The sequence below is a fragment of the Myodes glareolus genome, chromosome 9 (assembly GCF_982192425.1).
Source record: "Myodes glareolus chromosome 9, mMyoGla1.1, whole genome shotgun sequence".
NCBI classification, from domain to species: Eukaryota; Metazoa; Chordata; class Mammalia; order Rodentia; family Cricetidae; genus Myodes; species Myodes glareolus.
In genome coordinates this window covers 53,531,662-53,558,045 of record NC_142034.1, presented here as the reverse complement: position 1 = coordinate 53,558,045, position 26,384 = coordinate 53,531,662, and the positions used below count along the sequence as shown (strand labels likewise).

At 52.3% G+C, this 26,384-nt stretch overlaps 5 protein-coding genes across 9 annotated transcripts; 2 read left to right on the top strand and 3 right to left on the bottom strand.

Moving 5' to 3' along the window:
* Positions 1-481: 481 nt before the first annotated feature.
* Positions 482-3,515, bottom strand: Slc25a11 (solute carrier family 25 member 11). 2 transcript variants are annotated; one of them, XM_048448554.3, is made up of 8 exons: positions 3,315-3,515; positions 2,595-2,747; positions 2,298-2,504; positions 1,836-1,926; positions 1,658-1,748; positions 1,472-1,571; positions 1,339-1,390; positions 482-1,211 (listed from the first exon to the last, which is right to left on the bottom strand). In XM_048448554.3, the coding sequence occupies exons 1-8, from the start codon at positions 3,407-3,409 to the stop codon at positions 1,056-1,058; spliced, it is 945 nt and encodes a 314-aa protein (XP_048304511.1). In that variant the 5' UTR covers positions 3,410-3,515; the 3' UTR covers positions 482-1,055. The 2 variants fall into 2 exon arrangements, with proteins under 2 accessions (XP_048304511.1, XP_085551345.1); XM_085695219.2 differs by having other exon boundaries at positions 3,241-3,363.
* A 183-nt stretch (positions 3,516-3,698) lies between these two features.
* On the top strand, positions 3,699-7,835 carry Rnf167 (ring finger protein 167). 2 transcript variants are annotated; one of them, XM_048448552.3, is made up of 10 exons: positions 3,699-3,854; positions 3,946-4,477; positions 4,559-4,639; positions 5,682-5,807; positions 5,905-5,992; positions 6,134-6,224; positions 6,390-6,495; positions 6,615-6,708; positions 7,195-7,275; positions 7,350-7,835. In XM_048448552.3, the coding sequence occupies exons 2-10, from the start codon at positions 4,394-4,396 to the stop codon at positions 7,646-7,648; spliced, it is 1,050 nt and encodes a 349-aa protein (XP_048304509.1). In that variant the 5' UTR covers positions 3,699-3,854; positions 3,946-4,393; the 3' UTR covers positions 7,649-7,835. The 2 variants fall into 2 exon arrangements, with proteins under 2 accessions (XP_048304509.1, XP_048304508.1); XM_048448551.3 differs by having other exon boundaries at positions 3,710-4,477.
* A 428-nt stretch (positions 7,836-8,263) lies between these two features.
* Pfn1 (profilin 1) lies at positions 8,264-10,972 on the bottom strand. Its single transcript, XM_048448736.3, has 3 exons — positions 10,693-10,972; positions 9,131-9,323; positions 8,264-8,606 (listed from the first exon to the last, which is right to left on the bottom strand). The coding sequence occupies exons 1-3, from the start codon at positions 10,822-10,824 to the stop codon at positions 8,509-8,511; spliced, it is 423 nt and encodes a 140-aa protein (XP_048304693.2). The 5' UTR covers positions 10,825-10,972; the 3' UTR covers positions 8,264-8,508.
* A 1,964-nt stretch (positions 10,973-12,936) lies between these two features.
* Positions 12,937-18,701, top strand: Eno3 (enolase 3). Of its 3 annotated transcripts, none has more exons than XM_048448555.3 (12): positions 12,937-13,078; positions 14,161-14,247; positions 14,486-14,581; positions 14,688-14,746; positions 14,890-14,959; positions 15,311-15,444; positions 16,913-17,135; positions 17,248-17,445; positions 17,603-17,804; positions 18,179-18,287; positions 18,408-18,466; positions 18,552-18,701. In XM_048448555.3, the coding sequence occupies exons 1-12, from the start codon at positions 12,943-12,945 to the stop codon at positions 18,619-18,621; spliced, it is 1,443 nt and encodes a 480-aa protein (XP_048304512.2). In that variant the 5' UTR covers positions 12,937-12,942; the 3' UTR covers positions 18,622-18,701. The 3 variants fall into 3 exon arrangements, with proteins under 3 accessions (XP_048304512.2, XP_048304513.1, XP_048304516.1); XM_048448556.3 differs by lacking the exon at positions 12,937-13,078 and adding an exon at positions 13,424-13,561; XM_048448559.3 differs by lacking the exons at positions 12,937-13,078; positions 14,161-14,247 and adding an exon at positions 13,447-13,561.
* A 1,128-nt stretch (positions 18,702-19,829) lies between these two features.
* On the bottom strand, positions 19,830-25,705 carry Spag7 (sperm associated antigen 7). Its single transcript, XM_048448561.3, has 7 exons — positions 25,477-25,705; positions 21,304-21,371; positions 21,006-21,094; positions 20,806-20,890; positions 20,599-20,688; positions 20,365-20,521; positions 19,830-20,267 (listed from the first exon to the last, which is right to left on the bottom strand). The coding sequence occupies exons 1-7, from the start codon at positions 25,559-25,561 to the stop codon at positions 20,158-20,160; spliced, it is 684 nt and encodes a 227-aa protein (XP_048304518.1). The 5' UTR covers positions 25,562-25,705; the 3' UTR covers positions 19,830-20,157.
* Between the last annotated feature and the right edge of the window lie 679 nt (positions 25,706-26,384).

The following is a 26,384-nucleotide window of genomic DNA, read 5'->3' as shown; positions in this document are numbered from 1 at the left end:
CACTTAAGAAATGGGTTAAAAAAAAAATCACTTTTCCCCAGCCAACCCAGTTTCTAGCCAATATTCTTTCTTTCCTCAATCTTTTGTGTTTGACTGCACTCTCAACCCCTGTGGCTCCAGCCCACAGAAGTCCAACTTAGATTTTTTTTTTTTATTTTTCAAGACAGGTTTGTCCTCACAGCCCTGGCTGTCCTGGAACTCACTTTGTAGACCAGGCTGGCCTTGAACTCAGAAATCTGCTGGCCTCTGCCTCCTGGGTGCTGAGGTTAAAGGTGTGTGTCACCACATCCCACTTGCTTCAATTTACACTCATTACCCCTTACTCCTTATACTGCAAAGGCAGTGAGGAACTCCCAGAGGCCTTTCCTGAGAACTCTGATCCGATTGCGAGGCACTGCATTTTTGGGCAAATGGCTTGCAAGCAGCGCACAAGGCCGTTTTCTTTCTGTCTGCCGCTGAGGTATCACTGATTTACATAGTATTTTCATAAAACCAGTGGGTGATTTTCTTTAATATTTTTTGTTAAAAACTCCAGTTTGTTTTCCAGAGACATCAGCTTCTTTGTGCAGTTAGCTCCCCCTAGGATCCTCAAGACTATCCAGATTTGGGGTTGGTGTTATCAATCCAATTTATTAATTTCGTCCTCAGGGAGGAGGAAGCCACATCCACCACAGACCCTTTTGGCCATCTGGATAACTTCTACTCTCTCCTGTCTCCTCAGCTCTGTCTTGCTTTCCCCAGAGAGAGAGGTCTGCTGTGTTGTGTGTCCTGAAACTAATACCCAAGAGATAACTAGAAATCCTTAGGGAAGTTTTTCAAGTCCTCCTAGGACTAGCCAGGGACAGAATGATCCTAAGCATCAGGTCAGGCACGGCAAGCTGGAGCAGGGGTAGAACAGATTAAAGTTCTTTACCACAAAGGAGTAAACCACACTGTAGAGGGAAAATAAATAGAGGAGCCCAGGGTAGCAGAATCCAGGCCCCTGGGGCACATCCACTGTAGGAGCAGCAGGTGACCTGGGGGCCCTGGCACTCTAGTTCCAGGAGCTTGCCACATCAGCCACTGAGGAAGAGACGCTTGTAGGCCTTGTTCATCTGTTCCAAGAAGATGAAGGTGAGGACAGTGTGGGGGCCCAGTCGGGCATAGTATGGTGTGAAGCCCTTCCACAGGCTGAAGAAACCCTCATAGCGGACGACTTTCATCAGCACATCCTAGACAGACAGGCAGGCAAGTGCTGAGGCTAGGACGTGGCCTCCAGGACTCCATACCCAGCTCCCTTCATAGCCCTCCCAGGGCACCTGCACACTCTGACCCGAGCCCCCCTCCCTGCCTCCTCACCAGCCCATTCTTGTACTCTGGCTTCCCATCAATCATTCGCATATTCTGGATCCTGAAAGAGAGGAAGTACGTGCATGAAAGACAGAAGGAAGCCCCCCCCCCCAAATCCTCAAGTCCCAGGCTACGGGCTCACCTAGTTTTGACGATGTCCACAGGCATGGAAGCGGCAGTGGTGACGAGGCCACTGATCATGCTGGCACAGAAGTGGCACAGAATGTTGTCAGAGAAGTAGCCTGGGAGGGGGAGCAGAAGGTGGCAGTCAACTCTCAGGGAGCTCAGGCCAGACTGGGCATTGAGTATTCAGCCCTGGGTTTCTCACCTGAGTCCAGCAAGAACTGCTTGGATTGGGAGTAGGAGGCAAGCTGGGCAGCGTTGACAACGACAGCTCGAGCCATGGTAGGGATGCAACCCTGAGGCGAGAGGATGAAAGCAATGGAGAGAGAGTCAAAAATGCCAAAGGCTTGACCCCACACCCCCAGGACAACCCCTCTGCGCACCCGCCACAGCGTGGGGACTCCCTCTTCCCTGGCAATTCGAATTAGGGCATTAAACACGTTTTTGTAGCCACGGCGCTGATCAGCTGGAAGCCTGGGGAAAAGGCAGGGAAAAGTCACGATCAGGACAGTTCAGGGTCCATAGGAACAAAGAAAGGGAGGCCCGAGCAGGTAGGTACGTGCCCTGATGCAGAAGTTGGCTAACAAAAATATGTAAAACCACTGGGCAGTGACGCCTTTAATCCCAACTCTTGGGAGGCAGAGGCAGGAGGATCTCTGAGTTCGAGTCCAGCCTGGTCTACAAGAGCTAGTTTTAGTTCCAGGACAGGCTCCAAAGCTACAGAGAAACCCTGTCTTGAAAAACAAACAAACAAACAAACAAAACAAAACAAAACAAAAAAACCTAAAACCTAAGCCTTTCGTTCTACATTCCGGAAATGGGGCTGGGGTAGACCTGGAACTCACCGGCCATCAGCAGTCATCCTGATAAGTGCCACCTCGGCTGGCGTTCCCACAAATGCCCCAGTTGCACCTGCTGTCATGCCAATCAGGGCCTTCAGCAGAAAGCCAGGGGGTGTACCATCAGCCCCGGTCAGGCGTTCAAACAACACAGTATAGATGCCAAGACGAGTAGTGGTGTAGGTGGCCTGGCGGAGCAGGCCTGCTGACAGCCTGAGGAGGAGAAATGTCAGCACCGGGTATCAGGCCAAGGCCTGGACCTGCTAACCCACAGCCTCCCTCACCAAACTGACGCCCCAGTACCCAGTATAAATGCCCTTCAGTCCTTCTGCCTTCAGGATGCTGGTGAGGGCGTGGAAGCTGGTTTTGTACTCTCGAGTCTTGGCCCCTTCACCACTTAACTGCATCCGGTTCTTCACCAAGTCCAGAGGCTGCACGAAAACTGTAGCACCCATCCTGAAGTGAGGCAGTAAGGCAAGGAGTCAGGTCGGCTGGTCCAGGTAGACCAGTGTCTACTGCAACCCGGCAGCAAGAAGTTACAAGGGTCAGAGTCTGACGGGCAGCTAAAGATTCAGGAGGCTGGTGGGCATGTACGTAAATATGTGCGCGGAAGGCAATGTGCCAGAAAAAAAAAGTCAAGTTGTCCAGTAAGAACCATGAAAACCAAAATGCTTCAGGCAGTTCCTTAGAGTCCAAGCAGAACTGGACTGCAGGCAGTCTAAGGAGCGGTGGAGAGGGCATCCACAACCTAGGACCCCAAGCTAGACCCACAACACAAACATGCACAGTGGAGCAATGGTGGTTGTAAACACGGGGCAATGACCCTTGAATGCAGCCACCTCAGTAGGGGCGCTGCAATGGGTGACTAGGTCCTGGCAGTCCATCAGGCACCTCGCAAATCTCAGGACATCATGGTTACCCCGTACCGGCTCAATTTACTGCAACATACCCCGAGATGCCCTGGGCCCAGTTGCTTGCGCCCGTTCCTTCCTCCTTTTCCCTATCCCTGGGGCCTGAGCTTACCCAGCCAGGCCCCCAAACAGGAACTTGACGGACTTAGGGGAGGTACGGGGCTTCCCGTCCATCCGGCCAGCCCCGGGACTCGCGGTCGCCGCCATCGCCCCTTGATGGCCCTCGACTTTGGGTCCCGAGCACGCACAGCCCGGCTCGCGCCCAAGGTGACACCAGCGCGCAACAGGGCGAGGGCGCGCGCGCGCACGCCCCTCCGACAGGCAAGTCTAGCTCCAGCTAGAAGCTGGGGGGGGGGGGGAGGACGAGCGCAGGCGCGTAGCGCAAAGACGGCCGGGAATGAGGCGGGGCTGGGAAGAGTGAGTGAAGGGGCGTGGCTGACTTAGGAAGCCACTCTGTGTCTCCCACCCTTCCCGAACTGGAATCGCGGGAAACTAGTTTGTTTGAAAATCTCGCGAGAACGAGTGAGTCAGCCCAGTTAGGACTAGGAAGCTTCTCGCGATAAGTTTCCACGGCGAGAAGGGGTGGTGGTAGAGATGGAGATGAGCACTCTCGCGATATTTGAAGGTACCGCAGCTACCAGACGGAGGAGAGGTTTGTAAACAGGGCAGCTCCACGATCTCGGGCGATGAGGGGAAAAAATTAGATCGTCTTCTGGGCATCGGAGCTCCCTCCATCTCCGCAGGAACTCTCTTTCGGCCAGCCTTTTAGGACCGGAAGTCCTACGTCCTGAGCGTCCAATACTGGAAGCGGCCTTTCTTTACCGGAAACCCTTTTCCAGGGGGATCGGAAGACAGCTTACCTGGCCGGAAGTCCCACCTCTTTGAGATTCCCCCACCCCTCCTGAAGTTTTTCTGTTACCTGTTTGTCTTCTTTCTATTCTCCGTTTTATTTCTGCATCAGAGAAAGATACATTGTCTCCCTCCCAGCTCCACTAAGCTGGTTTTATACCTTACTTCCCGAGTCGCAGTTCCTTCCCCGACGCCCCCATGTAGCTGAGAAGTGGGACCTGGGGGTGGTTGGACCCCTGGGATCCTTAAGGAGAGGCAGAGAAGGCGCAGAACTTGGCTTCTCCTCCTACTATCAGGACGCGACCTCCTCAACCTCACACACATACACACACACCCGCTGCCATGCACCCTGCGGCCTTCCCGCTTCCTGTTGTTGTGGCTACTGTGCTGTGGGGAGCATACCCTATCCGAGGGCTTATTCGAGCGGTGAGTCTAAGGGTCGGATGGGGGAAGGGTGCTGTAAAGGGGCTTCAGGCTGAAGAGAGAAACGGACTATTTTGTCTGCAGATCTCCGAGCACAATGCCAGCATGGACTTTGCAGACCTCCCAGCTCTGTTTGGGGCTTCCTTGAGCGAGGAGGGACTCCAGGTGACGCGCTCATTTCCTTATAGTCTCTATCCTAGGCAGGGGTTGAGTAGCCTTGCTCTGGATCAAACTGGAGGTAGGAAGTAGTCGAGTTAGTAACGGAATGCATTGGGCTGTGGATAGAGCCCAGTGGTAGGGTGCTCACCTAACGTAGTGAAATTGAATCACCAACAACACAGCTCCCCCCACCCCAAATACCTAAGGACATGACCATGCCCAATACAGAGATAGAGTCCAGAATCTAGAGGTAGAAGGCAGTGTCCTAGAACTGTCAAATTTGAGAGGGAGACTGAAGAGTGAATTAAGATAAAAAGCAGGTGCTTATCAGTCATGTCTCTAGAGCTACTTAGAGTTTGTATGGATGGCTGTGGACGGTCTTTCTTTGACCCTTAGTAAAATGGGTAATAGAAGTTAACTAGTAAGTGAATTAAGCATGTCTGTAATTTATTACAAAGTTCTTGCCACATAGTTGGACCACGGATAGCAATAGAGTTGTTTGTACGATGGGTAACTGGAAAATGAAGCAAATTGAATGTGCTCTTTGTACTTAAAGATGTGAAAAAATTTGGTGAAAATGGCACGAACAAGTAGCAAGCTGAATTATCAGTAGGGAACTGGAAAAAAAAACAGAACTAAATTAGTCTAGAATTTGAGAAGTCGAGGGAGCCTCTGGTAAAGGGATGTTGTGTACCGTAATTGCATCTTCAGGAAGCTGAGAGACGTAGATTCCGCTTTTCGTTTGGTTTTTTTAGACAGGTTTCTCTGTGTAGGTCAGGCTGGCCTCCAATTCAAAGACCTGCCTGCCTCTGCTTTCTAGGTCTGGGATTAAATGCATGCATCACCTGAGATGTAGATTCTGATTTGAGTGGGATGCTCAGACCTCAAGAATATTTAATGAGGGTAGAGCTGCAGAGTACAGATAGTGTGTGTGTGTGTGTGTGTGTGTGTGTGTGTGTGTGTGTGTGTGTAGCATTATGCATGATAGGCCCTGTGGGAAGCAGAATGTAAAGATGGAAAAATCCAACTGTTTGCATTTATCCCTCAGGGGTTCCTTGTGGAGGCTCACCCAGAAAATGCCTGCAGCCCCATTGCCCCGCCACCCTCAGCCCCGGTCAATGGGTCAGTCTTTATTGCACTGCTTCGAAGATTCGACTGCAACTTTGACCTCAAGGTTGCTAAATGTGAAATGGGAGCTGGTAAGCAGGGTAAATGACACTGGGAGTGAGGAAAGGCAAGGGTTATGACTCCTCTCCCTGCTGTCTCCTTAGGTCCTAAATGCTCAGAAAGCCGGGTATGGCGCAGCTGTGGTACACAATGTAAAGTCCAATGAGCTTCTGAACATGGTGTGGAATAGTGGTAAGGCTGGGGAGTCTGTGCCACTGGGCTGTCAGTAGACCTAAAGAGACTAGTTCTGTGGGTGGGATGGGCAAAAGTGTCAAATGTCAGTTCCAGGGAATCAAGTGGAAGGCTAAATCCCTAATATCCTGCTCCCTACAGAGGAAATCCAACAGCAGATTTGGATCCCATCTGTATTTATCGGAGAGAGAAGTGCAGAGTACCTACGAGCCCTTTTTGTCTATGAGAAGGGGTAGGACATATGCTTTTTCCCACTCTTCTCCCACCCTTTCCATGGCAGCCTGGAACCCTCCCTACCCACAGAGGCTTAGGCCCTTGCTCATCTTTCTTTCACCTCACCCATACCTTCTCCCAGTCCAGTTACCTGGTTTGGCTTGAGGCTTGTCTTTTTCCTCAGGGCTCGGGTGCTTCTGGTTCCAGACAGTAGCTTCCCTTTGGGCTATTATCTCATTCCTTTTACTGGAATTGTAGGACTGCTGGTTTTAGCCATGGGAGCAGTACTGGTAAGTAGCCATGGGAAGAACTTAAGACCAGACTGGGTCTGGAGATGGGAAGTGGGGTGGTTGTTGGATTTTCCAAATTTTTTTTTCTTAAACCCTGGTGCACTCTCCTTTACCCCTAGATAGTTCGTTGTATCCAACACCGGAAACGGCTCCAGCGGAACAGACTTACCAAAGAACAACTGAAACAGATTCCTACCCATGACTATCAAAAGGGTAAGGGCATGGGAACAGGGCCCATCTTAAAGAGGTACAAAGAGCAGTGAGGTGTTAGAAGATGTCATTTTTGAATCTCTTACACACTGCCAACCACAAGCAAAGGGGTAGAGTGGGAGCTAGAAAGATGATTAAGTAAAATTTTTGACCTTGTGTATGAGCGTATGGAGTAGAAAGATGTAAGGAGCTGGTTGGACTCAAAACAGGTGAGGGGTTGGGTTATCTAGCCCTGGAGCCTCCAGTGCCATATAAGGCTATGGCAGAAGCCTTGTCCCTCCCACTTCTGCTTTCCCCCTCTTACCCTCCCCCCAACCCACTTCCCTTCTTATCTCTCCTTGCCCCCTCTAGCCCCAAGTTTTTCTATGTCCTGCCCTAAGAGCTTGCACTGGCTTGGTAAAACCTAGAACTAAGCAATCTTTACAGGTTTTAACTCTAACCTTCCATAGTGAGCTCCAAATGGCTCAGTGAATCCATTCCTTCTCCCAGGAGATCAATATGATGTCTGTGCCATCTGTCTGGATGAGTATGAGGATGGGGACAAGCTTCGGGTACTGCCTTGTGCTCATGGTGAGACCACTACCTTTGCCTGTGCCCCTGCCCCATCTGCAGAGACCGGGTGCTTCACATACTCCTCTCCATAGCCTATCATAGCCGCTGTGTGGACCCCTGGCTCACTCAGACCCGCAAGACTTGCCCCATCTGCAAACAGCCTGTCCATCGGGGTCCTGGGGATGAAGAACAGGAGGAAGAGACTCAGGGGCAAGAGGAAGGTGATGAGGAAGGGGAGCCAAGGGACCAGCCTGCTTCAGAGTGGACCCCACTCCTGGGCTCTAGCCCTACTCTTCCCACCTCCTTTGGATCCCTAGCCCCAGCACCCCTGGTCTTTCCTGGCCCCTCCACAGACCCCTCACCCTCTCCTTCATCTGCTGCCCTGGCCTGAAACTTCCCACACTTGGCACCTCTGGTGATCCTATTTGCACAAATTCTCCCTCCAGTCTAATAAGCTAAGGGATAGGGGACATTTCCACCCTAGGTTCTCAAACCCCACCTCATCCTTTTGAGGTGGCTGGGAGCCATAGGACATTGTTCTTCACTTCTTGGGTTAATAAAATTGTTTTTGTGGACAAGGGGTATTAAGATCATTTATATACAGGTAAAATTCTGGAAAAGAATCACTTCATGAGATTAACTTGTCAGGGGACAGCCCCAGCTGCTTCGCTATGACTCAGGGAGGGAAGCCCCACCTACACGGATGACTCAAGCAGCCCTGCCTCACCCGCAGGCTTGGACCCATTCTCTTGTCTGGATGGCTATGTTCCATTACAGAGTCAACTGGGCCTCTAAGAGAAAGACACTGTAGAGGGGCCCAGGCCATCTGACTGGGTACATGGAAGAATACCTACTTAGTCCTGGGGGCTGAAAAGCAGAAAAATGGAATGGGAAGGAATGCAGAGTTCAGTCTGGACCCAGCCAAGAAGCAAATAGCTAAGTTCAGTGGCATGGGCCACAGTGCCCGACTCCAACTAATACCCCAAGTGCAAAACCACACAGGACCTTGTTAGTAGAATCTTTTTTATTCAGAAAAAAAAAAAAAAACCAAAACAAATTTTTTCCAAACACACACAGGAGGGGGTATGGGTAAGGGGAGGTATCTGTCTGTCCAGCCCCAGCCCCCGGCCCATGTGGTTTTGGCAGCAATAAGGGAAATGGGGTAATGGCCCAAAAAATAATGGTATGTGTGTGTATGGAAAGAAAGGGTGCAAAAGCTGAAGGGAGCGGTGGGGGAGGGGACAGATGAGGTCAGTACTGGGAACGCCGCAGGTGGGAGGCCATTTCATAACATTTCTTGTTGATCAAACCACCGTGGACACCTTCTTTGCCCATCAGCAGGACTAGCGCTGGAGGAAAAAGAAAGGAGGCTAGGACCCAGGTGTCACAATTCAACCCTGCCAGCTGTTGAGCAGCTGTCCAGCCCTGGGGGCTGTAACCTAACCTCATTCCTCCCAACCAGCTACCCCCCCACGCAGGCAAGCTGTCAGTCACCCTAAAACAATAGAGCTTTTCAAAGGAGGAAAAAAGTCCAGCTTAAAGACTAGTGAAGAAAAGGCAAAACTAGAGGTCACAGGCTGCAGGCTGCCGTGGATGAGCTTCCTGCCTCTCAGGCTTTTACAGAACTCAATATCCCAACAGTCTATACCAAGTGAGCTAATCTCTAAGCTTAAGGCAGGAAGGGATTTAAAAGGTAATGTAACTCAGTTTCTTTACAATATGGGGAGCCAGAGGCAGAGCCCAAGGATTCTCCAAGGTTCCCACATCCAGCAGACTTCCAGAAAACCCTGTTTGCAACCTTCACATTGAGGGATCAGAGAAAACCCCAACGACTAACAAAAGGAGATACGTTAGGGGTGCCACAGAAACTCACTCTTGGCAGTCATGGTGACAGTGACATTGAAGGTGGGGGCTCCTCCGGTGCTCTTGGTACGAAGATCCATTGTAAATTCCCCATCCTGCAGCAGTGAGTCCCGGATCACAGAACATTTCTGGCCCCCAAGTGTCAACCCATTCACGAAAAAACTTGACCGGTCTTTGCCTACCAGGACACCAACCTCAGCAGGCTGGAAGAATCAAAATCAATCATCGCGTTAAGTTAGTGCACCAGCTAACTTGTTTCCCAAGAATCCACTATTTACCCTGGAGATGGGGGTGAATGTGCTTCATACACACCACCAAAAATGGAGTGGTGGGGGTGTGCAGAGAAAACTCATGGGGCCTGGGAAGAAAGAATACCATTCTTTTGAAGACTTTGCTAGACCTTGATGTTAAATGGGGAAAGCAAAGGGAAAAAACCCTGGGTACCAAAATTCAATGAATGATCCAGGGGGAGCCTTTGGATGCTCAGAACAGTCCTTCAGGAAAAGCAGAAGCGGAGAGGGTGAGGGAGGGGGCAGGGAAGGAGGAGAAGCAACTTTGTCCTTATTTGGTCAAAGGTTCTGCAGGCGTTGTTAGGAGCCCGGACGCCTGGGTCTCCCGGTAACTTAGCATTTAGGTCCAGGTGTCTACGCCCCAAGATGAGGAAGCCGACCCCTGGGGGCTTTCTAGGAAAGTTGAGAAAGTTTTAAGGGTTGGGGGACCAGGCTGTCTTGTGTCTAGACATCACGGGGAACCTTTCTTTTTCTGCCCCCCTCAAACCCTTATATCCGGTACCCTCCCGCCCGGAAATCCCCTTCCCCCCCATTCGAACTTCCGCTCCCCCTCCTCACTTCCGGGCAGTGTGGCTAGGGAAGGTGGTGGTGGGGACAGCAGCAACCTTATTCCTTCACTTTACGGTGTCAGAACTTCTCACAAAGTTCCCCTGCTCCAGGCCCGGCCGGATGGCGGGAAGGGAGGGTGAGGGGACTTCCGGGACTGGCCTCACAGGAATGTTGAGGCTAACGTGCCGAATTGGGGGTGTGTGTGTGTGTGTGTCGGCCTCGCCCTCTCTAACGGAGTTGGGAGGGGCAGGGAGCGCACGGAGGTCGGGCCAGGGCTCAAGGCCACGCGCCTGGAGCTCCCACCAGCACAAGGGGAGACAATGGTGGAGGAAGCGCAAGCGGGCCGCCCAAAGTGGAGTCGAGGCTCCCCGAGCCCCCTTATCAATCATAATCCCAGGCTAAAATTGCAGCGCGTGCCTGCCCCGCCCTGGAGGAGGCGGAAGTGGGCCGCCGCACCGGGCGGCGCGCCCCTCCCCGCCCTGTGCCCCGGATGTAACGCCCCGTCGCAGAAAGCGGGGTGGCGGGCGGGATGGGCGCCGCCGCCGAGGGGCGTAGGGTCTGGGGGGCAACAGAGAGACCTAGATTCATGCAGCCGCCATTCGCGCCGCTTCCAGGCAGAGGACCAGATCACGGCCTCTCGCTGCTTTCGCTAGGCTGCGCCCGCCCCCACCCAAGTCTCTCCCTGAGGGTCTAAGCCCGGCCATTGCCCGGGACCGCACAAGCCCCTAAGTACCGTAATGCTAACGAAGGTCTTCCCGGGGACGGCGGCCCAGACGGAGGGCGAGTCCTTGTAGCCTACGATGGCCGCGTCCTGACAGGTCCCGTCCGCCATGAGGCTGTCGATGTAGGCGTTCCACCCGGCCATGGCGCTGCTGCTGGGGCTGCTCTGCGGGCTGCTGCTGGGGCCGCGGGCTGGGCTCGGGCTGGCGGGCGGGGGGGAGGCAGAGAGCTCGGGGCACGCGCTGCCGTCCGGAACGCGGCTCTGTTAGCTGTGCAGCAGCCCTCGCACCGCCACTTCCTGCTCCTCCCCCCCCCCCAGATTTTTATTTGCAAAGGGCGGCGGGGCGGGGCCTGCTCCCCATTCCCTCCCTCCTCCTCCCTCCCCTTGCCTGGCCAGATAGCGAACTTTTGGAAATGCAATTTTAAAAAGCCCTCCCCCCTTTTGCAAAATTTGCCGAGTTCGATGAAAAGCCGAGCAAAAGGCTAGAGTGGCGGTGGCAGGAGCGAGGTTAAGGTTGGGGCTCGCTCCGACTCATATTGAATACAAACCCCTTTGGCATTAAAAGGGGGAAGCCGGGAGAGAAAAAGGAAGAAAATTAGTAAGGTTGAGCAAATTAAAGTGGGTGCGGGGAGCCCAGGGTTAAACAGAATGATTCTCTCTCACACACACCCCCACCTCCGCGGGAGGGAAGGAACGGCGGGCGGCGGCGGCGCGTGCGCCCGCGCCTGCGCCGGGGCAGTAAGAAGACAGCGCGTGGGGCGGTTGGGGCTAGCGGCTGGCTGCGCGAGCGCGCGCCTGGCAGCGCCGATTTGGACCTTCCTGGGAGGGAAGACGCGTCCCCACTAGGCGGAGCGGGCAGAGGCCCTGGCTTGTGCGCTGCCGCCTTCTCCACTTTGAATTTTTATTTAGACGATAAGAGAGCAAAACTAAATTTGATCCAATGCTCTGGTCATTTCCATTGGTAAAGGTCCCCAACTAGGGCACCTGTCCCAGCCGTCTGCCGGGGACGCACATGTTGGTTTCATCCGAGTGCACCCCTGTATTCCAGGGGAATCTTCCTTCGCTGGATCCGCTCCAGCTCAGAGCCTCGCCCTACTCCTGAACCCTCTCTACAGAGGTCACGGAACCGGGGCGCCAGCCGGGTGACACGGGAGGGACTCTTTTCAAGGCGGAAGAATACTAAAGCACCAAGGATAACAACTTTTACAAGAAGGGGAAAGTCCCTTCTACTTTGGGCCCATTGGGCTTTTTTTTTCCCGTAAAACTTTTGCTAGGTACTTGTGTGCGTTCAGCTCACTAGCGGCCCAGCAGTGCTGGGTGGGGGACGACGGCAGTCCGGTGAGGCTGGCGGGAGTAAATGAGTCACTCGGGACCCTTGCCGCCGAGGGGCTCGGCCGCTTCCGGTCTCTCGGAGGAGGGGCGCCAGGGTTTGCAGTCCCTCTTGGCGTAAGGACTCCAGACTCTGGAATTATATTACGCTCCCTGATGTCCACTCCAAAATCCTGACTTCCCCACGCCCCCCGAGCTCAGGTTCTTCGACAGCCGCGTGGCTGAGTCACGGGCGGAGCTGCGCTGGGGCACGTGGCGGCGCTCTACGCCCGCCATCCCCTGACCTCTGGCCCGCGCCTCCCGCCCCGGGGTGGAAAAGTCCCGCAGGGAGCGGCAGGAGATAAGGGGGGGAGGGGGACGGGACTGGGACGCGACGGCAGGTGGGGATCCTTGGGTGGAGGCAGGCGAGGAGGGCGACCCCGAGGGGAGGGCCGACGGGGAGGAGCGCTTGAGTGCCGGCCGGCGAGTGAGTCACCCGCTCCAGCGCCGGCGAGTGAGAAGCCGAGGCGCCCCGGGACACCAGCCGGTCGGCCTGCCTGGTTTGCACGGAGCGCGGGACAGACCCCCCAAACTCGCCCTAGACCCGCCAAAATAGAGAGTTACCAAGTGCAGAGTCTCACTTCCTGCGGTGCTGCAAAAGGATGGGCAGAACGGCCGCCAAAATGTCATCCCCTGCGAGCGTCCATTCATGTTTTTTTGCCCCCCACTCGTGATATAACACCATTCTTTGATAGTCAAGGCTTGAGTGCTGACGTGATCACTGTCGGAAAAGAGCTCCTGAGCACTAGGCTTCACGCTGGGCCCTAAGTGCTGCCCCCAGCACTATCTGCCGGGCGCCAGGCCAGTACCGGGCCAGTGCTGGTCTATATTCGTCCCTTGGCCTCTCTCATTGCCCTTTGCTGGCCAAGAGGGGTAGGGTGGAGTAGTGCCGAAATGGCCATTATGAGGACCCTGAGAGGTGAAAGCATTCGCCTTCTTTGGCGGAGGGGTGTCAACTTTAGACCACAGCGCTTGCTCAGCATCCCTGATTCCTTCCCCCAACCGTGTGGTCTGCACCGCCTGCCTCCGAGTGAGTGGAGCACGTGTGCATGTCAGTCTTGCAGCCCCTTTTCCAGGCCCCCTCCTCAGCCTGCACGGCTCAGATTACCCCTGGCCTTTCCTAAAGGGCACTAGTTCCTCTTTAACCTTTGCAGAGGGGCAATGTGAGCTTAAGAAGGGGACAGACTCGCTTATCAGAAGCCCCTCTCCCACTCCCTCAAAGAGTGGACTTCAAGTCGAGACTTCTATTGGGGGCAGAAAGAAAATGTACGAGGTCGTCATTAACTTTTGAGAAGGGGGTACCCAAGCCAGAGGCTTCTGCTTTAGGCAGTAGTGGGCATTTGGCTGCTGGCCTGGTGTGGAGGGGAGGAGGATGGGTTGAGAGAGGCGGGGCTGGCTGGGGGACAGAGTGGATTGGGGATAAATGCCCAGCCTGAAGGGGTGAGCTGACACTGTCCCAGCTGCTGCCACCTAGACGAGAAGCTTCATTCAAAGTCCCAGGGAAGAGTCACAGGTTTGATAAAACTTCAGTTACATGATGTGCAGGTGTGGGATGGTACTGGCTTGGAAAGGGAGGGAACTTTTGGTGCTTTTCTTCCTAGGACTGGGGTGCTTGAGAGAGAGTGGTCAGGCTGGAGCAAGCACAGTTGGGGCAAATACCGGAGTACTGTCGAACACGGGGAAGGAGGCTCTGACAAATGGGGAACCAGATAAAGAAGGCAGAATTACTCCGCCAGGCAGAGGATTTGGGAATGGGACAATGAGAAGCAGATAGGGTTGGAGGGCTAGGAAGATGCAGCTGGCATCTACTTAATCGGAAAAGTGGAAGGAGCCTGTGAAGGATTCAGGGAGGGGTGTCATCTGGGGAGTTATGAAGTTCTCAGTCCTTGCTTTTCAGGCTGGGAGGGTGGAACAAGAGCTGTTCTGAGTGGGGGAGGGTGGGAGAGGGGGCCGGCCCTCCTGCCTCTTTGGTCTGTGACCTTTTTATGGGGTATTTTTAGCTCCAGCACCTGCCTTCTTGGGGTGGGGAAGACTCTTAAAAGGGCAAGGGATTTCTAGTTCCTTAAGGGATCAGCTGTCCACCCTTGCTCACTCACGTCTCTCGTGGTGCAGTCATGGCCATGCAAAAAATCTTTGCCCGAGAAATCCTGGACTCCAGGGGCAACCCCACAGTGGAGGTGGACCTGCACACCGCTAAGGGTAACACAGGCCCATTGTATTGGTTCCCCTCAGAAAACCCCCAACCTCACCTGCTCCTTCCCAAGAGTCCCACATCCTGCCCTTTGTCAGACTTCCTCACAGACCCTCTTCTCTTCCTGGCCCCAGAGCTGGGAGAGGTGGGAGTTTCTCTTTATTTTCTCCTGTCCCTGGGTCCAGGGAGGTGACCCCAGGCCCTTGTGAATGGACTCCCTCTGATCTGCCAATCCCTCCTGCCCAGGTCGCTTCCGAGCAGCTGTGCCCAGTGGCGCATCCACGGGTATCTATGAAGCGTTGGAACTAAGAGATGGAGACAAATCACGCTACCTGGGGAAAGGTGAGTAAAGACCAACAGGAGCCTGTGGCGCAGATCCAGGAGAGAGGACCCCACATGGGAAGAGGCTAATCCCCTCAGAAATCTGAACCCTTTCTCTGGCCTCCAGGAGTGCTGAAGGCTGTGGAGCATATCAACAAGACCCTAGGTCCTGCTCTGCTGGAAAAGGCAAGTAGAGGAACCAGCTTCCCCTTCCCCTCCTCCTTGTGACCCTGTGCCTCACCCCAGGTAGCCCCACTCCAAATATTTTCACCTGTCCTTTATCCTGCACGTTATTGGCTCCTGAGAAATCGGACCTCTGCCTCTTCCAGAAACTAAGTGTTGTGGATCAAGAAAAAGTCGACAAATTTATGATTGAGCTGGACGGGACGGAGAATAAGTGTGAGTGGTGCCATGCCCAAGGGTGGGTGGGAGACAGTGACGGCTGGCGGGGTTGTTTCTGTGTCCCATCTTGGGGCACACCATAGCTGGATAGCCTTTATTCATTCTGCAGGCATTTCCTGATGCATGTCTTCTGCCAGGCCTGGCTGGCAGCAGACACATGTGAAACTGTTGGCCCAGAGAGGCGGGGTGAACTTCTGGAAGTCTGCAGGCCAGGAAAGAGATGAGTTAATGAAATCTTAATGTCCAGTGGTTTAGGAAGCTCCTTCCTGGGGTGACCAGAGGGATTGTTCAAGGAATTAACCGCAAAACCTATTTTCTCATCCTTTCTCCCTGTTTGCCTCCCTCTAGCCAAGTTTGGGGCCAACGCCATCCTGGGTGTGTCCTTGGCCGTTTGTAAGGCAGGAGCAGCTGAGAAAGGGGTCCCTCTCTACCGACACATCGCAGATCTTGCGGGGAATCCCGATCTCGTACTTCCTGTACCTGTGAGTGTGATTGCCCCTTCCGAATCCTTGCTCCAAAAAAGCACTTCCTGAAATGAACTCTCTTGGGCTGTGCTGTGGCCCCTCCCTCTTGAAGTTCCCCCTCCCTTACCAGGTCCCTTAGATCCTTCACATTCAGGGTCAGGCTGGTGCCTTAGACCTCATTTCATCTGAGTACCCCACTGCGCCAGTCAGATTTGAAAGCTCCTTAGAGCAAGGATATCAGCATTTCTGGGCATCCTCTGAGTCTGTATGAAGTCACTGCCCTCTTAAGTAGTAACTCTGAATTTTGTAGGGTGCAGAGAAAGCCCCGAATGTATGAAGTCCTGGGTGAATGTATATGTTGACGTGAATTAGCCTTGTCAAAGACCCCAGAGCCTCAGACCCAGGAGGCAAAGCCTTCCCCCCTGGGCTAAGATTCAGAGGCATGGTAAAGCCTGCCTTGGTGACCAGGTGCAAGTGTTGATGGTGTGTACATAATATGTTCACCGTAGCTCCCTCCTCCTTGGATGTGTACGGTCTGGAGACTGCTCCCCTCCAGAAACTGTTTTTACTGAGATCCCCTAACCCTGTCCCCCCGTCCCCTTAGTCCAGTTGTATACCATAAGTCCACCTCCTTGTTTACATGTATGCAATAACACTGCCAAGTCTATATAATAAATGTGCTGAGCTCTGTATAATAAACACATTAAGCTTCTACAGAGATGAGGTTTTCCCATCAGAGAGCTCAGTCTGTCCATTTCCCAGCTTTTCTGTCTGTGTGTCCATTGTCTGTCTTCTCTTCATTCCCTTGCTACCCCTGTCATTTCCATCTTTGGAGGCAGAATTTAGTCTCAATAATAATGTTACCATTTATTGTTACTTACTAGGAAGGTTGTGTTAAGAGTATGGGTGGTGGTGGTGCATGTCTGTAATCTCAGCGCTCGGGAGGCAGAGACAAGCAGATTTCTGTGAGTTCAAGGCCAGCCTGGGCTACAAAGCAAGTTCCAGAGAAATCCTGTCTCAAAATACAAAACAATAACAACAACAACAACAAAAAATAGAGTAAGGACCCTAGAGACATCTGCTGGTTTCAGCCCCTGGCCTTGCCTGTTTTCTAGTTGTGTGACCTTAGGCAAATTACTAACCTTTATGCCTCAGTTTCCTCATCCATAAAGAAGAAATTAATACAAGTTAAGTTACTAGAGATGTTTGAGAGTGAAACAAGCTAGTTTATTTAGAATGCCATAGGATTATTGTTACACATCAGGCACATGCTGAGAACTTTATGTTCTATTTCTCCTAAATTCCAGAAGAGTCACAGGGAAGCAGGCATTATCATTACTTTGTAGAAATGAGGGGAAGGCTCTGAGGAATACAATTACGCATCCTAAACCACTCAGCTGGTGAGCAGAGTCCAGCTTCCACCTCCAGTTCCCTCTCGCCATCAACCCCTCCTGCCACCTGGTCTGAGCACTGTCTCTTGTCTCAGGCCTTCAATGTGATCAATGGGGGCTCTCATGCTGGAAACAAGCTGGCCATGCAGGAGTTCATGATTCTGCCAGTGGGAGCCAGCTCTTTCAAGGAAGCCATGCGCATTGGCGCCGAGGTCTACCACCACCTCAAGGGGGTCATCAAGGCCAAGTATGGGAAGGACGCCACCAATGTGGGGGACGAGGGCGGCTTTGCTCCCAACATCCTGGAGAACAATGAGGGTCAGTGCGAGCATCCTGGGGCATAGACCACCTGGGTCCCCATGAGGAGGGAAGAGAGGCTGCAGATGCAGGGGACATTGGAGTCTCAGGTCATTTCTTGCTCCCCTTCTAGCCCTGGAGCTGCTAAAGACAGCCATTCAGGCAGCTGGTTACCCAGACAAGGTGGTGATTGGCATGGACGTGGCAGCATCTGAATTCTATCGCAATGGGAAGTATGATCTGGACTTCAAGTCACCTGATGATCCTGCACGGCATATCAGTGGGGAGAAGCTTGGGGAGCTGTACAAGAACTTCATCAAGAACTACCCTGGTGAGATTTCCAAGTGCTTTGCCCTGCCTTAGTCTTCTGCAGTTGCCTAACACGGGTTCTGGTATCTGACTCCACCGCAGCCTCCATTTAAGCTCTACTTGTCACTCCCCATCAGGTCCCCTCTCTAACCCCAATTATGCTCCTATATCCCTACCAGTGGTCTCCATTGAAGACCCCTTTGACCAGGATGACTGGGCCACATGGACCTCATTCCTCTCGGGAGTGGACATCCAGATTGTGGGAGATGACCTTACAGTCACCAACCCCAAGAGGATCGCTCAGGCTGTTGAGAAGAAGGCCTGCAATTGCCTACTACTAAAGGTCAACCAGATTGGCTCAGTGACAGAATCCATCCAGGCGTGAGTGTCTCCTGACTCAGGTTCAGAGCGGCCACCCTCAGCTCCAGCTCACCCACTGCTGCTGTTCTTGCCATAAGTCTACTCTTCCCTGGGAACCTGACTCACCCAAGCACTCTTAACCCCAAGGCTGTGACTAACCCTTGGCTTGTCCTCAAGACCTTTGCCACCGTGCTGTCATGTCCCTTTACCTTCTTCCCACACTGTGCTCCTCTTACTAACATCTTCTGACCACCCTCATCCAAGATCAGAAAACTCTCCTGCTTCCCAGAGAACTTGTGCCCACCGCCTAAAACAAAACGAAAGGTCTGCCTTGCCTGCCCCTGGCTTTCTTACTGAGGTCACATTAGATCTCATCAAATGTCCTTCCCACACAGCTGCAAACTGGCACAATCTAATGGTTGGGGGGTGATGGTGAGCCACCGCTCTGGGGAGACTGAAGACACTTTCATTGCTGACCTCGTGGTGGGACTCTGCACAGGACAGGTACTTGGCTTTCCTCTCCTGCGTCTCTAACCAACCTTCCTTGGTTACCTTGGTATCACCCTGAGTTGAACAGCCTGTTCCTTTGGGGCCCAACCCAACCCAATCCCTTTCCTACCTTAGATCAAGACTGGTGCCCCATGTCGTTCAGAGCGTCTGGCCAAATACAACCAGCTTATGAGGTATAGTGGGCACAGAGGTCTGAACTGTGGGGAGAGGAAGGCACTCCTAGGTGAGAAGGTAGCAGCTCTGACTTTTGTATTATAGGATTGAAGAAGCTCTTGGAGACAAAGCTGTCTTTGCTGGACGAAAGTTCCGTAATCCAAAGGCCAAATGAGAAGCTGGAGGCTCCAGGACTCCAAAGAACAGACAAGGCCTTCAAGCCCTTCTCCCTGAAATAAACACTGCCAAATGAGACCAGAGTGTGCTTCTTAGAAGGAGGGAGGGAAAGGATGACAGGAAGTGGCCAGGTGGCAAAGGAAGAGGCAGAGAATGACATGTAACCTGCTGTGACAGGAAGTGAGGGGCTGAAAGCTCAGTGGCTGTAAAAAGAGAAACCCACATTTTGGAATGAAGCTAGAAAAAGCCAATTCTGTGTGTGAGAAGGAGCTGGAGAGGTGTTTCTGGAATGAGGGAACAGCTACTGAGTGGGCAGCATGGATGGGGAGGGACTGAGGGTCCTGATGCTCCCAGCATGAGCGGGATCTGGAACAGGATGCCGCCAGACGGAGTGCTTTGTGGGTATAAATGGTAATGAGATCATTCGCCACTTCAGCAGCGCTTGAGGATCTGGAAGTGCTCACAGCACTTGACACTGCTGACCTGCATACGCTTAGGAACAGTCCTACCAGACATTTACCATCCTTGTCCCTTTTTCACACACAAGGAAACCAAGACACAAAAAGTAAATTATTCCTTATTCAACACAGCAGAGTTAGCAACTGGTAGAGCCAGGACACAAAGTCAGGGCATCTGGCTTTAGCCTTAAAATACTGTATCTTAGCTGGGGGTGGTGACTCACTCTGTAATCTCAGGCCTTGGGAGACAAAGCTGGGATAACAAATTTCAAGGCAGTTTGGACTATGTAGTAAGATCCTGTCTCAAAATTCCAAGCTTAGGGGGTTGGAGAGATAGCTCAGTGGTTAAGGGCACTTTTGTTCTTATAAGCACCAGGGTTCAGTTCCCAGTACTGACCTGGTGGCTCACAACTATCAGTAACTCCAGTTCTAGAGGCTCCAATGCCCTTTTCTGTCCACCACAGGCACCAGGCACGCACATGGTGCACATCTTTACGTGTGGGTAAAACACTCATAAGTTTAAAAATACTCTACCCCAACTTAGTGATAAGAATGCTTGCCCAGTTCACGAGGCCCTGATTCTAGCACCATGAAATATGTAAAAATAAACCTGGAAGTCACAATAACAGTGCTAATAATTGGCTATCTTTAGCTTATATAAACAGCAACTTTATACTGTTCGATCTAAAATTACTCTCTTCTTTGCCTATGGACCTAGTATCCACATTTCTATGTATAAATCAGAACATTGGGTCAAACAGTGTTTATTCAATGTAAAGTAACCCCAGCCCCATGGGGAAGAAAGTTCCAAGGATAATAGAGAATAATACAGATTAAATACCCACCCACACATTTGTACTCGTCACACACACACACACACACGCACGCACGCACGCACGCACCATTCATACAGCCAAGTTGCAGCAGTGATAAACACCTGCTTCTCCTCCAGCCTGAGTGACAGCTGGTAGAACCTCATAGTTTAGAAGTGGGGCTTCAGGATGGGTCCTGATAGCAGCAGCCTATTCCTCCATGCCCCTGCCTTGCTGGAGGTCAAAGGGGGTTGGGTGCGATGCCTAGGAGGTAGGTGGTAACTCTTCCCCACTCTGCCGCAGACGTTTCTTGGCTCGGATTTCATTCATGGCCTCTTCTATGGAGCGTGTGTCCCGCTTGTTGGCCACAGGCACTGGCAGCAGGAGGGGAGAGTGGGCAAGACCTCAGTCTCTGCTCCCCTCCCCCAGCCATGCTCTCCTCATGCCTCCCTAGCTCCCACCACGGCTCACCACAGCCATAGGTCTTGTTGGCCTGTAGCATGTGGGCTGCATCTTTGGCTGCTCCTTTGCCAATAAGGTGGCTATACTTGTCCTTGTAGTCGCTAGCAGGGCTCACCACCACAGGTCCCTGCTGGGCTGCCTCCTCCTCTTGTTTCTGAGCCAGCTCCTAACGGCACAGAGATGGGATCTCACCCCAGCTGGCCTCATTCAGATGACAGTTATAGGTTCCAGGGCATAGCTCACCTTTAGCTTCCGTTTCTCCTCAGCCTTCTGGGGGTCCCACTCTTCTCCATGACGGTAGGAGTCCAGCTCTTCATCTGAGGGTGCAAATTCCTGGGGATGAAGGGAAAGGTAGAATCAGAGGTCCAAGGATATGTGTGATCTCATTCCTCTCCTCCCTCAGGTAGCAGGGACAGGCGAAGAGGAGAGGCAGGAACCCAGGCTTTTTACCTTTTTGAAGATCATGACATAGCGACAGTCATCGTCTTCTCCAAAGGAGAAGGATGTGAGACCTGCCACTTCTACTACATCATGCCTGGGAAGAGAAGGCACAAGACAGTGTGGTGAGCCATGAGGGGACCTGTCCCCACTGGCTCCTCCATGTCCATCCACTGCCTATTTCTTGCCTCCTCAGGCCGAGAGACACTCACAGTATGCTTCTCTCTATCTTGTTCATAGGCTGAAACTTCTTCTTGACCTGTCCACTGTCCTGGATAAAATCAGACACCTCTTTCTCCATCTTAGGAAAAACAAAAGGAGGAGGACATGAGATGATAGCTCCACCCAAAACTCTCCTGGGCCGATGGTCTTTTTAAACCTCCCGCTGCTCTCCCAAGTCCCGGGCCACTGGCTGTCTGGAGCACTGTCAATACAACCAAGTCCTCAGTCTTCCAACTCTTACTGCAAGTCCTTCCAGAAGCTGCCTTTGAGCTCTCCAGTTGCTCTCACCCTTTTACGAAACTCCACTTTTTGTTGTTTGTCTTGCTCTTGTAGTTTCTTCAGGCGGGCAGCCTGCTCTAGGGTGAGAAAGGGCAGCATGAGGGTAAGGCTGAAGGATGGGTAGTGGTGGTCGGGCTCCCAAGAGCCCCTGCTAACCACCAGAAAGTGTGCTCGGACAGCAGATACCACTGATTCACCAACTATTCTCTGATGTTCCCCCATAACACACCTGACATGGTGCTAAGCCCAGAGTACCAAGATGGCTGCAACAATTTTCCCCTTCCAGGGCTCGTGCGGTGGGAGCCATGAAGACTGGACTCACACACACACTTCACTTACCAACCCCACAAGAAAGCCAATTAGCAGTCACTGAATGCCCAGAGTACAAAGGAACTATAAGGCGCCTGAGGAATAAGGATGGCATCAGTGTCAGGTTTCTCAACTCATTATCTACAGGCAAGGGGAATTATTTAACTTTATATCTCTATGTACAATCATTATTTTGGAGACATTTCACTATGTAGCCCTGGCTGGCCTAGAACTCACTATGTAGATCAGGCTAGCCTTAAAATCAGAGACATCTGCTTGCTTCTGCCTCTGGAGTGCTGAGATTAAAGGCATGCACTCCCACAACCAGCTTTTAACTTCATACATATTAGACAAATTGTAGAGACAGAGTTTCTCTCTATGTAAACCAGACTAGCCTTAAACTCACAGATCAGCCTGCCTCTGCCTCCCCAGCGCCAGGTTTAAAGGTATGTGCCACCACTGCCTGGCAAAATTCCTATATTCTATAGTGCCCCCTCACATACTTCTAGGGCCTGGATGATGCTGAAAGGGCTAATCTAATGCCCTTCTTACCTGTCCTGTTTTTGCTTTGTTTCTTTGTCAACTTGTAACAAGGTAGAATTATCTGAGAAGAAGGAACCATAATTGAGAATGCCTCCATAAAACTGGCCTGTAGCTGGGCAGTGGTGGTGCACGCCTTTAATCCCAGCACTCAGGAGGCAGAGGCAGGTGGATCTCTGTGAGTTCAAGGCCAGCCTGGTCTACAGAGCTAGTTCCAGGACAGCTAGGGCTGTTACACAGAGAAACCCATTCTTAAAAAAACCAAAACCAAAACCAAAAAGAAACAAACAAACAAAACAAAAAACAAAAAAGAAAACAAAAAAAAAAAAAAGAAAGAAAATGAAGAAAAGGCAGGCTGGCGGTAGCACCCCGCAGCTTCAGTTCCTTCCCTGACTTCCTTCGATGATGGGCTGTGATGTGGAACTAAGCTTTTCTTTTCCAAGCTGCTTTTGATCAAGTTGTGTTTTATTACAGCGATAAAAACTCTAACAGAAGCTGGATGGTGGTAGTGCACGCCTTTAATCCCAGCTCTTGGGAGGCTGAGGCAGGTGGATCTCTGCGAGTTCTAGGCCAGCCTGGTCTACAGAGTGAGTTCCAAGATAGGCTCGAGTTACAGAGAAATCTTGCCTCGAAAAACCGAAAACAAAACCAAAAACAAACCCTCTTAACAAAGACAGAAACTGGCATCAGAGAGTGGACTACTGGTGTAACCAGTCTGGCAATGGTTTTTTGGGTTTTTTTTGGGGGGGGGAGAGGTATGGAGGGACTGTAGAAGAAATTTAGAACTTTGAGCTATAATGTCCATTAAGTACTTTCAGTCATGTTGTTTTACCACAGCAACAGGAACCCTAAGACATCACCCTTTTTTTGTTTTGTTTTGTTTTTCGAGACAGGGTTTCTCTGTAGCTTTGGAGCCTATCCTGAAACTAGTTCTTGTAGACCAGGCTGGCCTCGAACTCACAGAAATCCCCCTGCCTCTGACTCCCGAGTGCTGGCATGCACCACCACCGCCTAGCTAACATCACCCTTTTCTTTTGGGGGTATAGGTGTCCAAAGTTAGTTAAATAAACTCTCCTCTCTTCCTGAATGCTCCTACCCTTCCTCAGATCCAGCCTTTATACCAGATCACCCCTCTGCCCTTAGTGCAGACATGACTTTTCAAAAGGGGTTTGCAGAAGATTGAACTCAGGGCCTTAGACCTAAAGATGAGCTCTGCCACTGAGCTACAGCCCCGACAGCAACGCCTGCCTGCCCGCCCGCCTGCCTTCTCTCCCTAGGCACAACTCTGAGACTGGATCTAACTCTACATCCCAGGCTGGCCTCAAATCTGCAGACCCACCACACTAGCCTAGAGACTGACGGATGTGGTAGTGAGGCTTGAAGCTCAGGCCTTGCACATGGTAAGCACGTGTTCTACCACTGACTGAACAACATTCCCAGCCCTCAGACCACTTTTAACCTGGTCCTTTATCCTGTCTCTTCTTCCAGGATGAGTTTGCTGCCTCTTGTGATTCGGCATGCCTCTTCTGTCTGTTCCTTGACCTCAAATGGTCCATCTCCTTTCTTTTGGCATTTCAAAACCCTAGGCTCACTTCTTCCACAGGGCTGGAGTCCCCGAAGTGGCACTGAACCTCTTCCTACTTCCTAGTTATGTCACGCCTTTGCACCTGTCCTCCCTTCTAGCTGGAATGCTTTTCCTCCTCTTGCCAACACTGACCTCTCTCCGGGAGTCAAGACTTCTCCCTGTAGATTCCAAGCATATTCACTGATAAAGACACTTTTTTTTTCTTTTTTCCTGTTTCCCCAGCATCTCTCCTTCCAGGCTCTAAGCAGCTGGAGGGCAGGGCCCCTGCTCACCTCCTGTCCAGTTACACTTCAGGGCCCAGGGCCTGACAGGCCGGGCTCTCACCTCTGACTTCGCTATCTTCACCATCCATTGTTTTCTAGTTGGTTTCCCAGGCTTTTTTGCATCTTGGGAGATGGATCAAGAGTAAGCTCAAGAACATGGGCTAAAAATGTGACTAAAAAGTCACAACTGGGTTCCAAATTCAGCTACTTAGTAAGCCGAGACCAGGCAAGTGACTGGAGCCCCCTATTTCTATCTGCTGGTGGGAGTTCTCCTGTCATTCACCTGAACCTAAGTGATTCCAACTGTTTCCTATTAAGCTCCGCTTTTCCGGAGGTTCCAAACAGACTTCATTCTCTACTGAATTACCTATTCTTTGGTGCTCAGCTCATTTCAGACAAGTTTGGGAGCCCCCCAGTTAATCTCTCTTACCTATATATTTCTCTCAAAGCACTTAACTGGTTATTAAGGTTCTTTACGATCATTCGTAAACGTCTCAGACATGGTCTGTAATCTCCCTGATGGGTTTCTTGGGCTCCACAAGTTTTGTAAATAAGGGACTACAGATAATTAACGGTCCTTGAACATTTTGAAGGCATCCTGCCTGTCCTGCCTCCTTTGGGCAGATGGGGAGCAGGTACCAGGTATGAGATTTGTCCATGGTCAGGGTCCACATTGTTGGGAACTGGGTGCACCCTGGCTGTCCTTCCTCTAGGGTCCTTCAGACGCCAGAGTGTGAGCCAGCACTGAGTAGGCCTCTTTGGGCCGCGCCCTACTCTGGCTGCCAAACTCCAGCAAGCTTTCTGGTTAGCTACTCAGCACTGGGGAGCCACGGGCGAATCGGAATCTGCAGGCCATTCTCATCCCTCCAATCAACATCACGATCCGGTTGGGCAGCACAGGAATTTAAGAATAGAGTTGGGAAAGGGCTCTTGAACAGAGGTATGAGGGACTGGGTTAACTCAAGGAGGAGGGGCATAAAGAAAGGAGGCTCCAGTTAACCAATGGGAGGTGCTGTGGTTGAGGCCGGTCAGAAGGAAGGAGAAACACTTCGAGGTAGCGCTTGAAGTTGAGCTAGCCAATAGAGGAGAACAGATTGTGGATGGGCGTGCCCTAAACCTAATCGTAATAGAACTGGAGGTACGCGGGCCCGCAGCGGTGGAAACGACGTCCTCCAATCGGAAGAAAGGCATCCTACTAATCAGAGCTCGCCAACAGCAGACAGGCGGGCCCGTTGGCCAATCGCAAGCAAGGACTGCAGAAGGCCAGGATGGGAAGGAGCGGCAGGAGGCAGGAGACAGGCTGAGGTAGCCAATCATTGTCTGCAAAGAGCAGCGGGCGGGCCGGCAGGCCTTTTAGGGACTCTGAGGGTCTCAAAAGTGGCCTGTGAGGGTCTTTTAGGGCAGGAGGTGGCATTGTTCAAGGAGGGAAGAGTGTGGTCCCAAGAACAGGGCGCAGATACGCGGTTGTGGATTTGGGAGCCTCACCTCGGGCCTTGCGCCGACTCTCCTGGTCACCGACGCTGGGTGGCTTCTCCATGGAGCTCAGGATGGAGCCCAGTAGGTCCGCCATCTTGGGAATAACTGAGAGGGGGCGGTGCGTCTTAAAGGGAAGGGCGAAATGCCTTTAAGGCCGGAAACACGTCGGAAGCGGAAAAACCGCGCTGCCCCGCCCCGCTTCAGGCAGCCGAGCCCAGGCCGGCCGACCGACTTGCGTGGCGATCTTCCCGCCCCACCCCCAGCAGACATAGGCCGGAGGCTAGCTGGTGCAGAGATGTTTAATGGCAGTTCGTATAAACCAAGCCCATGCACAAATAGAAAGTGCTCGTGGAGCCAGCCGGGGGGGCCCCCGCCGCGCCAGGGAACCAGACGCCCGGCCGCGCAGCGCCTTAAATAGATTCTTCACTATACTCTGTATGTTACAGTATGTACAAACCCCTCCCCATGGGAGCGGGACTCCGCCTCGCGATCCTATGTACACCCCCTCCTCTTTGGAACCCGAGGTGGGTGGCCAGAGTCAGGGTGATGGGGAAAGACAGGGCCAGGAAAGGAGGAAACAGACGCAAACATGCGGAGTCAGGGTGGGGCAGTCACCCCTGAAACACGAGGGCGCGCGCAGCGAAGGCAGTGGTGGGGACCGAGGCGGATACATTCATCATAGACTCGTCTCGTCGAACAAATAAATAAGGCAAGTCAGGAAGGTCCGAGTCAGGTGCAGGCAGGAGCGGGGTTATGGAGAAGGTGCAGGCAGGGCTCCGTAGGTCACAGCTGAAGATGCAGATAAGTGGGGCATTAGGTCTTCTGGAGCCAGGGACCGAAAGAGGAGGCACGACCAGAAGGGAGGAAAAGCGTAGGTCTAAGGGGTGGGGGTTCTACAAAGGGCTCCCAAAAAGGTG